General features: G+C 32.9%; 1 protein-coding gene across 2 annotated transcripts in view; it reads right to left on the reverse strand.

Annotated features, from left to right (window-relative positions):
* LOC142624143 (ABC transporter D family member 1) overlaps positions 1-10317 on the reverse strand; it is a 28797-nt gene extending 18480 nt beyond the window's left edge. For both annotated transcript variants that reach the window (XM_075797658.1, XM_075797657.1), the window contains exons 1-3: positions 9993-10317; positions 7523-7685; positions 318-597 (exon numbers count right to left, since the gene is read on the reverse strand). In XM_075797658.1, coding sequence (XP_075653773.1) covers positions 318-597; positions 7523-7584 — 342 coding nt within the window. In that variant the 5' untranslated portion in view covers positions 7585-7685; positions 9993-10317. The remainder of the gene's footprint in view (positions 1-317; positions 598-7522; positions 7686-9992) is intronic.
* Between the last annotated feature and the right edge of the window lie 5047 nt (positions 10318-15364).

The raw sequence follows: 15364 nt of genomic DNA on the forward strand, positions 1-15364 counted from the left end.
TATAGAGCCATTACAAAATGTTAAAGGTTACAGAACTTGTGGAAGCATTCATGATAGTATCTTTCAGCCAAGAGCTTATACAGTAGATATTAAAACTTCATATTTACACTCATCTATATAATGGTTCAAGCATGATACCATTGAAAGGTTCTTTCTTCATGACTCATAATTATTTGAATTTTCATGATTTTCATGTCTCAAAGTAATACACACTAATATTTAAATGGAAGATAAAGTTATAAAAAGAGTAATTGGCAAATAACAACAAAAGGCATATGAAACTCTCCACCTCAGATGTGCACAAAAAAGAGGCTTACCACAATGGCCACTAAAGCTAAGAGGTCCCTCGTACCCATCTTGCCCATCTCAGACAGTAAAATTGCAGCAAGGACTTTTAGTGACTTCAATCCTCCTTTCTTCCGTGTAGTTTTCTTCACATTACTAGTATCACTAACCTCGTTCTCCAGTTTTTCTTTATCATCATTGAGCCCATTGTAATGATGAAAAGAATCAGGCTTTTTAGAGCTAAACCGTGATTGCACATACACAGCAGTCCCTCCAGCAACTAAGATACCAGTGGCAAGCAGCAGAGTTTTCCTGTGGAACAAAAACAATACCATAATTGTCCATATAAAGGGTCAAGCAGGGGGTTGTACACATGAGGGTATGTAGAACACAAAAATATATGGAAAGGAAGAAGGGACTTCTCTGTCACAATGATATTCAACTAGAGCAAACACAAAATTCACTAGACGAAGAACAGGGAAACCAGAGCATATAACTTCACAATAAATAATTGAGATTTAAAACAAAAAAATAAAATAAAAATAAAATAACAATGCAATAAAGTGCATATCCATAATAAGAGGTGCCTTTTGATGATGGATAGTACAATAGACAGCAGTCCAAAAACAGATTAGAAACATTATTCTAGACAGAGAAAAGAAAATAACTCTTCTTCATTACTTATCAATAAAAAATAAAAATAAAAGAGAGAGAGAGAGAGAGAGAGAGAGAGAGAGAAGAAAATAACTCAAAAATACCAAAGTGACCAAGGTCTTTTTCTGATGGTGTAGCTGGTTGGTTTTATAAACTTAAAATTTTTTTTGATGAGTAATAAAAATATATTAAAAAGAAGAAGGGTGTCACCTGAGTATACCAGAAGTATATATCAGGGACAAAAACAAACCAAGTGCATAAAATACAAACGTCCATGAAACAATGGACTAAAGAAAAAGAACAAAAGCCTAACACTGTAACCCAATCCAGAAGAGTCTTAAGGAAAAAAGGTGGGAGTAAAGTTGGTTTTATAAACAGAGAAGCTCCTTTGCATGGAATTCTGCCCCTCATTGCTTAATGCGGGCTATATGGGAGGAGAGTTACAATTGAGCATATAATAATGAGTCTACTATTTTGGAATTGAAATCTAGTTTTCTGATAATATAGTTTGAGTAGTCCCAAAGATGTTCTAGATGTTTGCAAACTATTTTAGATTTTGTTGATGAACTCGCTCTTCCTTTGTGAAAATTGGAGTTTGTATTCTTTGGAAATATTTTGTGTACACACTCTCTGTATAAAATATCTCCTTCCTTTCAATAAAATTATTATTACTTGTAAAAATTAATATAAAAAAAAAAAATCCATTATCCATGTGAAATTTAAGTATTCAAGCCATAGAAAATAAAAGTGCAACATTGTGCCCTCAATTAAACCGAAGGATGACATATCTAGGGTTGATTAAAATCAAATTATATCCAGCTTCATCTTCTTTTTTTTGATAAAGTATCCAGCTTCTTCTTCTTCTTTTCTATAAGCAGTTTTTCAATAGACAATTTGCTAACTCCTACAAGTTATATATGTAATTTCCAATTGTTCTTTTGATCTTATAAATTAAACCAACCTATTCTCTTGGGTACAACTTTTTAAAGCCTCTCGTTTTCCTAGGAACAGCTTAGTCAAACCACACGTTGTTTTCAGCTCGCCAAAACAAGCTATACCAAACAAACAATAAGGCTTCGATGTTTTTATTGTTGTAATTCAAAGATTATATCCAAAAGCAAAGCATATTAATCCTACATGAAAAGGCAGAGTATCCACAATATGCTAAACTCTTTAAACTTTGAATGACCATAAATTCTTCGTTAGTAGTAATCACAATGGCAGCTTGCAACCACATAATTATACAAAATACCACGAACCTGGACAAAATATCAATGCACAAGTCTCTATATCAATATATAATTTATGTAGGGAATTTCACTCAAAAAAATGGAAGTTTTAAGGCTTATTTGTGCTAACAAATTTGGACCTTGAGAATTGATAATTGACGGGTTCAGATTAAACTTACAAGTTAGAATTTCTTAAAACAGATTATTGTTGGTAAGATAGAATTGGCATTTGAAAAATGACCTATTTTAATGAACATAACTTCAATTGACCAAAAAGAATCTATGCTTAGACATTTTGTATCTTCAATAGATAGAGAGTTAGTGTTTTGACTTTTGACTTTAAACCATTATTGATGGTTCTTTAAAATTGAAGAAAATCTAGTTGTTTACCAACATTGCTTTGAAGAGAGTTTTTTTATAAAATCTTTTCTTTTTTTTTTTGATAAGTAACATATAACTTTCATTAAGAAAATAAAACAGCCCAAGTACACAGGAAATGTACTATCTGGGAATCATCAACAAGAAACCAAATTACAATGATCAAGCAAAACAGGAAGAGGAAGACAAGAAAAAAGTCGGTAAAACTAAACACCATTCAAGAAGAGTAAGGAAAAAGAAAGACTTAAACTCAAGAATGGACCGTTCACATGAAGAAAAAAAAAATCAATTTTTTGAAATGACAAAATTACACTAGTACGTAGGAAGTATATAAGAACTCTAGAAGAATTACAATCTAAAATTTAAAAGATCAACAAATTCTACAGAAGAAGAAGACTTGATGCTGGCTAATTTCTTCATTCAAGCAGATAGAATTCTTAGGTATAGTGATTTGAGCGAAATCATTGAGAGCTCTACTCCTTCAAAAGTTCAATTATACCTTTTTGACCAAATAGTCCATATTAGACATGACGGAGTAGCATTCCAAATTTCAATCCTCATAGCCATACCACATTTCCTTCTCCAACAAGCAAGACAATCCACCACAGTCCTAAGCATCACCCATTTAACCCCAAATAAAGAAAAGACGAGCACACAGAGTTCTCTTGCTACCAAACAATGAAGCAAAAGATGATCCAATGATTATCCACTTTCCTTGCACATTCAAATACCAATCTAGCACAAACCCCTCTTACAAGGATGTTACACTATCACTTTCCCCAATGCCGCTGTCCAATAGCACTCATTTGGAACTTCAAGGAACAAAAGCGTTCAATAGGTAGCTTGAAAGTTAGAATAAAGAAGGTAAAAAAAAAATTTATTTACCATCTCTAACTTCCAATCATGAAAATCTTGAATAAAATTAAGATTCCAACAACACACTCCTCCCTCTGATATACTAGCATACGAAGCAACAGAAACCACTTTATGTCTAGCCAAGGCAAACAAGCCTGAACATTGTTTTTTATTTTCATTTAGCAAGTTGCACCTGGTAGGATTTGAACCCCACAACCTCACCGTCCGCCTTCCCTCTTACAAGGGGAGAAGGTACCATTTGAAAAAAAAACAACAACAAAAAAATGAAGAAAGCAAGCACTGAGAACATGCACTAAAATTCCAGCTCCAAATGGTCTGTCTTGCCAGCCACAAAGGATCTTTGATTGTTTCAGCCAGAAGAGAAAGAAAAAAAAATGGCAGGAAAGAAGATAATGAAAAAGGTCAGATTAGTGATTCTGTGTCTAAGAGCAATAGCATCTAGAGTTCTAAAAAAATAATCAATTTACACTCTAAAAACCTATTTTATCTATTTTAACACACTATTTTACAACTCGCCCAACATCCCATTTCTTATTTCTCACATCACACCTAACACTATTCATTTATTTATTCACTTCTCTCTCTCTCTCTCCCTCTCTCTCTCTCTCTCTCTCTCTCTCTCTCTCTTCCTCCCAGCCAGCAAACCCACACAAGCCACAAAAACCCAACCATCCACCTCCACAGCCAGCCACCACCACTGCCACCATCACCACCAGCCACAAAAACCACTGCCACCACCACCACATACAAAACCCACAACCCACAAAAACTCAACCATCCACCTCCACAACCAGCCACCACCCCACCAAAACGACCCTCCACCACCACACCCAAAACCCAGAACCCACCAAACAATCCACAAAAACCCCACCGCTGCAGCCACAACCAGCCACCGCCATCACCAGCCACAAAAACCACAGCTACCACCACCACACACAAAAACACAATCCAACAACCACCAAACCCGGTCTGCAAGAGAGAAGCGAGAGGCAAGAGAGAGAGAGAGAGAGAGAGAGAGAGAGGGACGAGAGAGGAGAGAGTGGTGAGGTCTGAGTGAGAGAGAGTTAGACAGCAAAAGAGAGAGAAAAAAAAAAAAAAAAAAAAGGATGCTACAGTAAAATTTGTAAACTCTATATGTGAGAGTTAGTTTACTATAGCTGGTGGGTAAAATTTTTTGAGTTTGAGAACCCAGATGTGGGCTATTTTTTTGTTTTTTTTGAAGTCTAAAATGACATCTTGGGAGTTCTAAAACTCCCAATGCTAATTGCCTCCTGGGCATAAGGATAAGCAACTTAGCCCATCAAGGGTAAAAACCCCCCTAATTACTTGGTAACTGGTTCTAGTGAGTGGATTCAGTTGCACGTAGGAGTTTAATTAACAGAGAGGATTGTTGTACAGTATAGTCTGCGACATGCAACTAATCTAAGTGAAGCTCTCCTATGTCATCAAAAAATAAAACTCCCAATGCTAATGCTCTAAGAATGTTGTCGAACGCCAAGTCAGGCTTCATTGGTTTTGTTTCTTGGTTAGCTTCCACTCCTCAAGGTATGAAGGTCAAAGAATTGTAATGAGAAAGGTTGAATTTTTGTTCTATAGTTCAGCTTTGAACACCAAAAGGCATCAATAGGCAATCTTTACTATGTTATTATTTACATTGTCGTGATTCACACGTAAAGTCATTTTTTTTTTTTGATAAATAAAAAAGATATATATTGAAGAACACTACCTTATGCACAAAAACATAAGGCAGAGAGAAAAATACAAAGGGAAAAGAAAGAGAAAAAAGAAAGGAGAAGATACCAGATACACAAGAGAGAGCTAAGGAACATAGGGAGAGAATCACTAGAGGTGAGTCCCCAAGCCCTAGACCAGTCAAACAGAGAACCACTGAAAGAAGCCAAAAGTTGGTCATCCGAGCTTTACATTGTCTTGATTAACAAGTAATGCCATTATTTACGTTGTCTTGATTCGCAAGTAATGCCAATATGTAGAGAAAAATGCTTCTCAACTGTTTAATTCTCAATTTCTATTAACACATTTTTAACATTTATAAACAATGACAATCTATCCTATCCCCCCCCCCTAAGTTTACGCTTACCACTAACAATCCGGAAAAGTAAAATCTCTCGTAGATCTCTATCGCATATTACTCTTTATCCTCAGTTATTTGTGTGTGCAGCCAATAAGGAAGCTTGTATTTCTGAAGTGTTAAGTCCTCCAGTGGGTGAAAATGATAGAGTGTGGAATTTAAGATTTTATAGGGAATTCAATGATTGGGAGTAAGCGGCTTCTTTCCAGGAAAGCATTGACGCGGCTACAGGGGTGCTGCACCGGTGTTTAACGCAGCCCAACGCGGGGTGCGGTGGGCGACGGCACTGCCCACACGTCGATGCTGCGTCAAATTTTTTTTTTTTCATTTTAGGATACGCACCAACTCGGGCCAATTTGCTCCAAATCAGGCCAATTCGTGCCGATTTGGTTCAAATCGGATCCTATCGACTAGCTGAAACCGACCGATTCAGGCCATACCAGCCGATTCAGTCCAATACCAGCCGATTCAGGCCGAAATTCAAGTAAAAATTGTTAAATAAAAAAAAAAAATTTTAAAAAAAAAAAGTGCAAAAACATCTTTAAAAAAAAAAACCCTAAAACCATCACTGCTTCCCTGCCTCTCTGCTCTCTGCTCTCTGCCTCCCTCCCTGTATTCTAATTTCAATGTTCTAGTTTCAAACTCGTGGATTGCATTTAATTTATGAACATCATGTTTTAATTATCATCTACTATTACTCTTAAATTTGATATATGTTTATATAATGTGAAAAAGTATGCTTAGCAATATATAGAAAATAAAAATAAAAATATTTTTAATAATGTTTTAATCGCCGCACCCCACCGCAACTTTTTCAAAAATTGCCGAGTCCTGCACTCGTACCCGCACCCGCACCCGCACCCGCACCTGAATCCGGAAACCCACCCGTGCTTCATAGCTTCTTTCTCCATTCTTCACTTCATCCAAACTCGGATTCCTAGGGGTGGAGGTTGTGACAATCTTTGTTGGCGTCTAAACGGAAGTGGAAGTTTGACATTTGATCTTTTTACCATAAGATTTGAAATGTAACTCGTTCTACTTTCCCTTGGAAAGGCATTTGGAAAGTTAAGGTTCCTAAAAGGGTGGCTTTCTTTATGTGGACAGCAACTCATGGCCAGATTCTAACCTTGGATAACCTTATACTTCAAAGTCGCACTTTGGCGAATCGTTGCTGCATGTGCTATTGTAATGAGGATCTGTGGATCACTTGCGGATTTTTTGTCCGGTAGCTCATTCTTTGTGGATGTAAATGCTTCAGTTGTTTGGGATTGATTGGGTCATGCCAAGTTCAATTGTAGATTTATTATTTTGTTGGTATCATTAGCTTGGGAAACATAATTCTAATATTTGGAATTTAGTTCCAGGCTGTCTAATATGGACTATTTGGACTGAACGTAATCGGCGTTCTTTTGAGGATACTAGGAAAATCTCTAGCTCAGTTGTTAGATTTATGCCAATGGTCCCTCTTTATTGGTCTCGGTGTTGGGGTGTCTCAGATTGTTCCGCTCTTATGGATTTCTTTTGTCTCTTAGAATAGTTTAATGACTGTTTGTTATTCTTTGTTTCCTTTTTACTCTTTGTTCACTATCGTGAACCCTATGTATTTTTCCTGCAATTCCTTTTTCAATAATATTTTCTTTCTTATCTATCAAAAAAGAGATATCTATAGCAGATTATTCAATATCATGTAAATATAGAGTCAGCTGGATCTTGATTTTAATGAATTTTAACTAGTCAATTAATTAGGCTTTCACATCACACATTAAACAATCGATTTCTATTAAATCTAAATTCATGTAATCATATATTGAATTAAATTATACAATGCCAGTACTTTGTCAAAAATAATAATAGATTATTAAATTTTGGTAAAATCATGACCATAAAAGGACAGCACAAATGCAAGAACCATATCTATAAAACCCCCAAAAAAAAAACAATAATGAAATTGAAGTGTTGAAACCAGCCATCCATATTATCAGCAGAAGCACAAATAGAAGGCAGTAAATACCTCCTCGAGGCAAGAAAACTTCGACCATGCTCTGTTAATTGCAAGAGTTGAAGAGAAGGCATGGCTTAAGATCAATCTCCCCCTATCAACAAATATCAGCAACTGTGATGGCTTCCTCCTAGCCCCCAGAGCTAGAAATTAGATGTAATTGAGAAAACATAATCTGCAGCCAAAATAGGAGTAATAAAAAATTTCAGAGAGAACATGAGACAGAGTAGAAGCATTTAATGGATTAAGGATGAAAGCTGCACACTAAAAGCATAATTGAGACATGTTTTCTTTGAAATTACACATTATTTTATATCAACCATGAAGCCAGTGTCACCCTTTAACTTTAGCTATGGACAAATACAAGGAAAATCACACTACATAGGACACATATATTCATCCCAAATGGTCATTCTAAATGTCAAAATCCAGATTCGCCTTTCCTTTTCTATTTATTATTAATTTTTGGACCAGCGGTATACACCAGGCCCTTTCATTGTACATCAAATTCCAACCATAATTCAAAGGTTTAAAAGGTGCATGGTAAGACTGAAAAGCAACCATCTTAGGAAACTGAAGTGACAGTCCATTTCTTCTTTGCCATTTTGGATCAAAATAGATGAGAATAGACATGATGGAGCAAAAGAAGTAGACAAAGCGTGGTTGGCCTTAGTTACATGGTAGAAATGAATAAGCGTGGTTGGCCTTAGTTAAATAGGGTTCATAATGCTGCCTCAAATAAATTGAATTTAAGGCTTAGTTGATTTGAATATGTGAGAATTGTGAGAAAATTTAGAAAAATATTTTTTAATAAAATATTAAGAATTCATTTAAGGCTATACTTGATTAAGGACTCTATATACATTTTTGAAGGGAGAGGGGCCATTTGAACCTTGGACATCTCTGTGGAAAATCCTAGTGCCATTTGAGCTACAAGGCTCTTGGACCGTAGACACAAATATGATGAAGAACAGTTTCAGGAATTTGGAGGAAAAATAAATTCTCTACATTCCCATACATTTTTCTCATTTGACAATTAATCAAAAAAAAATAAAAGGAATTGAGTAAGCAGCCTAATGGAAAGGCAGCTGTTGATATCTGCCAACAGAGAAGAAGATGATCAAAGTTAACAGAAGATACTGTACAACAATAACAATGTATTAAGTAGACCCTGTATATATACCACAAACACTGCCAACTACACATAGAGGACACTACATTGCCATGCTATTTCAGAGTGAGCTCTGAAGGAACCAAAACCTTTGAACAGACGATAATGTTAACCATGCTCCACCATATGTAAAATTCAGTGAGGGCATAGTTTTGGGAGACTGAAGATTCTAATTTAGGACCAGCAAACATGCATTACATAATTTGCTTGTTCTTAACAATAGTTCTTGGCACAAATTACAGGTAACATATCTGCAATATCACTTATCAGAAAAACATGTCTGCAATATCATTTGACTGAGTTGACAACCAACTACCCAAAACTGCATAAGCAAACTAATAGAAATGCAACAAGCATATCACAGTCTTCACAGATGATATTTCCAAGGATTTTGTGAAAGTTTAGTTAACGGTTCTTTGGAGAAAAAGAAGCACTTCAAGTAATAATTTCAAACCCAAGCAAAAAAATCAAGGTAAGCTTACCTAATGAATGATGGAGAGAACAAAGAATAACATGGTCAGTCAAGAGCAAACTGATACCAAAAAATAAGTATCAAAGATTACAAGACACACCATATATTGATTGCATTGCAACGTGGGTAATCTAAAATTTCCAGACAATAGAAAGGGGACACCTCTTCGGACCCACCCCTATGGAGTAAACCATAGATACACGACCCCACCTACCAAAACCAAGTATCAGGTAATCCAAGAGAGCTCCTAGTGGCTATCAAACCTAGGATGTCTGAGTTAACAGCTCATCTCAAGCTTCTAACCACTAGGTTGCACCCTAACGGGACACCTACCTAAAAGTGATGATTTTTACACATTTTGAATCAATTGACCGTGATGGATAGGATAGATGACATTAGGAAATGCAACTTGAGGGTCACCTGCACACGGAATGCCTCTCTCTCTCTCTCTCTCTCTCTCTCTCTCTCTCTCTCTCTCTCTCAAAGAGTCCCAAACACGCTAGAATTGCTGTATACAATTTTCAATTTAGCTACTTTCTTCTACTTCCACACACACAGGGTCCCAAACACCTAACACTAGGGAGGGGAAAAAAAGTACGCTATAACTTGATTTAATTGCCATATACGATTTTCAATCAGCTACTCTAGCTACTTTCTACTTCCATACCAGCCTAAAACTAAATTTCCTCGACAAAAAATATAACCTAATGCCCAAACACCTAATATAAATCCATCTAAATTATCACACAATGAAGAAATTCAATTTCACAGTCCCCTGGAATTTAGAAGAACAAAAACAGAATTTGAATTTCCAATTCCGGTAAAATCGGTTCCATTACCTGATGAGAACTCTTATCCAGGAGCCCAAGCCGGACGCCTAAGAAAATTCAAACGGAGATCTTGGCGATCGAAACCCTAGGATTTTCTTCTTCTTCTTTTCTGTCTAATCCAGAAGAACCGTTTGGATGGCAGGAAAAAAACCGGAGAGAGGAAAACTCCAAACTATAAGGAGAGAGACCGCAAGAGTTTTCATCATCTCAATGGCTTGCTTTTTATATATTTTTATAGCAAAGGAGAGGGGAGAGAAAATGAGTGTTATTGTGATTGTGATTGTGATTGTGATTTGTGATCTTGAATCGTATAAGCAGCCTTTTCCGGAAATTGTCTACTCGTTTTTTTTTTTTTTTTTTTTTTTGTCCTGAATATTTGTATTTAGTAATTTTGGGCAATGGGGTAAATTTTTTTTTTTTTTTTTAAATCTTTATGGAACTTTATACGGCAACAAATTATTGTCTGTAATAAAAACTGACAACCAGGTTCACCTGAAATTAGATTTTAGGATCCTTTGTTTGTTTTTTTAGAGTAATCCCCACCCTCTTAATTAGAGTTCTTAAAATTTAATCCATGTAAAAAAATTCCCAAAAAAAATTATATATACTTGAGAAATTATGATAATTAACATTATTTTTTCTAAATGTTAATTAGATAAGATTTAATCCATTCATTTTTAGAACTCTAGGTGGAATTACCTAATAAGTGTAAAGCAATTGTTGGTGAAATTATTTAATGATATATAGCATCTTAAGGTAAAACAATAAAGGTCCTTATTATTCCTTAAGTAAAGTTGATACAAAAATGATCAAAAAGTGAAGTGTAATCTTCTCAACAACAAAAATTACAAAAAAAAAAAAAAGTGAAGTGTAATCTTTTCAAAAAAAAAAGTGAAGTATAATATATAACCCTTCCATAAATACAGGAGTGGGTATCATAGGTAGTAATATACACTTTAAAAATGGGTTCCAGTTAGCTTACTTAGCAAAATCTCTGATAGTTGAATAAGAAATCTAAGATTCAATTCTCGCCTATACACTAAAAACCAATTGGTGTTTTAATTTGATGATAAAGAGTTATTACCAGAAGTGAAAGTCATAAATTATAACTTTAAAAAAAAAAACTTTAAAAACAAAAACCAAAATATAATCACAGAGCACTTAAAGTGTCAACCTGTCTAATTTAACTAAACATGTTAGCAATTTATCAGTAACAGTGTGGATGAAGGATATTTCCCCATGCCTATTTTCTGTAACTTTAGTTTAGCCAGCTTTAGTTAAGTTTCACTACAAAAATAAATTAAAAAAAAGATGCTACGTCCACAACATTTTCACAACAAATCACAAGTGGTTAGTTATTATTGGTTCAAATTTGAACCTAACACTAAGATTATTTTTTTTTACCCCAACAATAATAACCAATAACAACCTACCGCTTAGAATTTATTGTAAAAATGTTGTGGACATATCATTTCTAAAAATAAAATAAAAAACAAGGTTCTATAACAAAAATTGTTTCCTTTTTCTCAAAAATAAAATAAATAAATAAATAAATAAGTGCAATGACTTACGAGCACGAAAAGTTCTTGTATTATAATAGAGATGTCGTTACCTTTTTGGCTTTCTCTCAATAAATAAAATAATAACAATAGTGATCTCAATGTGGTATTAGTTTCATTGAGTTACGCTTATACCTTGTTATGTCGAGATGGTATTTCTTCTTTTGTAGGTGATATTATTCTTCTAGTTGTCGTCTACTCAAATTTTTGCATAACCTTTGGTGTTGTAATATATTTTTTTATTATAGTTTATTTGTTCGTAGTTGGTCTATGGGATTTTCAATTTTAAGAAAGGATTCTTTTTTATTTTCTTTTTTCCTCTTCCTGTTACTTATAGGCAGTGTTTGGTTTGGAAAATCTAACATGATCCTCGACATCTAAATTCTTTTGAGAATCTAGATGCTTAGAAATATAACTATGCCCACATTTAATTTGATTTATAAATATAGTTGTTATATTTATGAGAATGTGAATTATGTTTGATTTATTCATAAAATTCTTAATGAGTTACTATTTATTCTTTCTAAAATGTTATTATGTTTATAAACACAATGTCAATCATGTTAGCCTTGGACTCGACCTTTTGGGCTTGAAGGCCTAGGGTATTGCAAGTTGTATTAGTCATCACTTTTATACAATTTCCTACAAAGTAGAATCACAATCATAACCCAAAATTGAATCAAAAAGTAGTTGTTAATTGTTGTCCATTGCTTCACATGTCCAATTTATTTTTATTTTTTTTAATTTTAGTGTCAAATAACCCGTTCATAATAATCAACATGAAAGCCAAGATGACAATCTCATTCACTTAGGTAAGACCACCTCATCATCATTTACTGTATATGAAACTTCATTATGGAGGCTTAAACCATGACCCTCCCCGTTACCCCATAATAACGTGTATTTATAGAGTGACCATCATGCCAAAAATACGCGATGGTAAAATAAACTTATTATTATTCATTCGCTTACACACATAAACCCATTGTAATTATGTGTGTGTGTGCGTGTTTTTTTTTTTATGTGTACTTTTGATTTTATTTTTTTTTAAAAGCACAAAACACTATTTAATAAAGAATTAAATGCACCTTAATCACTACACCTAGGATATTCATTAACAAAAGCCATTTTTTGAAGATAATTTTCAAGAATCAAGTGTGTCTCTCCCAAACTAGACACAATCCTCTTAATCTCGTAACTTATTGTAGCCTTTTTTGCCACCTTTCCTTTTCTCTTTGAGAATCTACTTTACTGTAGCTAAAAAACTGTATTTACATTTTGGTTATAATTTATTTTAAATGTAAGATTTATTTTATTTTCACAATAAGATCTCATAAAATGTTAACAATATATGAAGGTTTCAACTAATAGCAAATTAAAATAAAGTAAAAAAATAGTGTAATGTTATTGGCACAAAATATTTTACAACATTTATATAAATAATTGATGTGACAATTTTTATTAGTTCTAATATGGGACACCATTAACATCACATTTTTTATTTACCAATAATTATTTGGTAAATGCTAAAACCACATCAGTAGTTGTAAAATAGTTTGTATTTATAGTATTACTAAAAAAAAAAAGATTATATCTAAACCAATCACAAATCAAGTTATTTATTTATTTATTTTTATATAAAGTGAAGTGGCATTCCAGCTTTTAACCCAACTAGGGAAAAAAATGTCTACAAAAATTCTGAAAAACATAGTGATTGACCAATTATATATTATTTTTAAATGATTTTTTTATTTTAAATAACCAAAAAGTGATGTTAGTTATTACACATCAATTTATTAATTGATGTAAAGTTCTTAATATTGTTTACATATTCTTTTATTTTAATTCAATAATTAAATCCGAGGATTTGAAACCAATACCTTGAATGGGTGTTGAACCATGCCTCTTGGCTTTTATCATATTCCATGATCGAAAAAACTGGACACTCCGAAACTATATGTATATACTTTTATATTAAGGAGTTTATCATGTTTGGATTCCTACTATTTGATACCAAAAATATAATAAAATTCGCCTACTTAAAAAATTTAAATAATAAGGTTATACACGTAAAATTACTAATTTTAAAATTCTTAAATTTTAAATAAATTTAAAAAAGCGGTTTCTCCTCTTTTGATTCCTACATATTTTATGCTTAAAATATCATAAAACTCACGTGTCTAAAAAGTTTAAATAATAGGATTAGACAAGTAAAACTACTAATTTTAAAATTCCTAAATCTTAGATAAATTTTATAAAAAAAAAGCAATTTACCGACAAACGGTTTTTATTTTTAAAAATTATTGAATTTAAAATTCGGTTTTTTTTTTAGTTACGTTTTTTATTTCCTTTGTTCTCTTAAACATATTTAATTCTCACATTCCCACTAACTTTATAATATAAAGTTTATATTCTCAATAACAAACAATTACTTCATTCTACATGTTTCTTTGTCTTTATCATTTTTTTATTTTATTTAATTTATTCTTCAAATTCTAAAAAGCAAATCACGTAAGGTACATCTATTCCCACATTTCCACTAATATCAATGGAAAACAATCATTCAAAACTTAATTAAAAGGGTATGAATATACCATTTGTTTTTAATAAATTTCATTATATTGTTTTCTTTTTCTCCTTATCTTTTTTTTTTTTTTTCGTCTCTCTTTTTTCTAATTGCTCCACTGCCTGCTTTTTTGTAAACGTAGGCATTGTATTTTTAAATTACAATTAGACTAGTTTGCATATATACAGTATATACACACACGTGGTCCGTAAGCGTAATTCCTAATACGACCCTTGTGTTAATTGCAAATTACAATCGTACACGTGCGCATAAGAAAACAAATATCTCAACGACTGCGTCCTTATCGAGGGCCTGACGTTTGATGTGAATCCCTTGGGATGTGCAGTACGAGAATTGCTTTTTTTTTTTTTTTTTTTTAAGAAATAATATATGCACAACATTTATATTTTTATAACAAATTTTAAGTGACAGATTGTTATTGATTATTGTTGTTGAAGAAAAAAAATAATTTTAATGTTAAGTTCAAATTTGAACCAGTAACAACTAACTATTTATGATTTGTTGTGAAAATGTTATAAAAATATTGTGGACTTAGCATTTTTTTTAAAAGTAATATGAATTTATTTTTTTAGAGAAATGTTATATTCACAATATTTTCACAACAAATCATACGTAGTATGAGTTGTTATTAGTAAAGTAAAAATGTAATTTTAAACCCAGTGAGGTTGGCCAAGTGGTTGGGCACTTGGTCTCAAAGTGACTGTCTTGGGCTTAACTAGAGCTCCCTAGTTCAAGTTCAGGTACCAACACTTTGAAAAAACTCCCTAAGCTAGCAATTTACCCTATTATGGGCCCACTGTCACGAACAGTGATTAGTCTCTGGTTGAAAATTTTGAAGATCATTGTAGGAAACCACAAAAAAAAAAAAAAATTCAATAATAAATTTAAATTAAAACTAATAATAACTAACTACCTATAATTTATTATGAAAATATTTCATTAAAAAAAAATTCTAAACCACGAAATACACTAATTTTTATCACTAACTGTCCGCGGAGAAAAAAAAAATGTTAGGTAAAAATGACAATTTTATCGATTGTAATTGACCACTTATAATAATTGAGGCAAAATACACTAGTACCAAAATGAATTAAAAAAAAAAAAAATCATTGAGGGGACATTTCTTTCTTGTCAAGGCCCTAGAGTATTAGTACATCAAACATTGTTACCTCTCCAAGTTGACACATGGTTCTCATTCTTTTGTTTTTGTTTTTTTTTTTTTTTTTGGTAGAGAA

This window comes from Castanea sativa, chromosome 2 (assembly GCF_040712315.1).
Source record: "Castanea sativa cultivar Marrone di Chiusa Pesio chromosome 2, ASM4071231v1".
Classification (NCBI taxonomy): domain Eukaryota; kingdom Viridiplantae; phylum Streptophyta; class Magnoliopsida; order Fagales; family Fagaceae; genus Castanea; species Castanea sativa.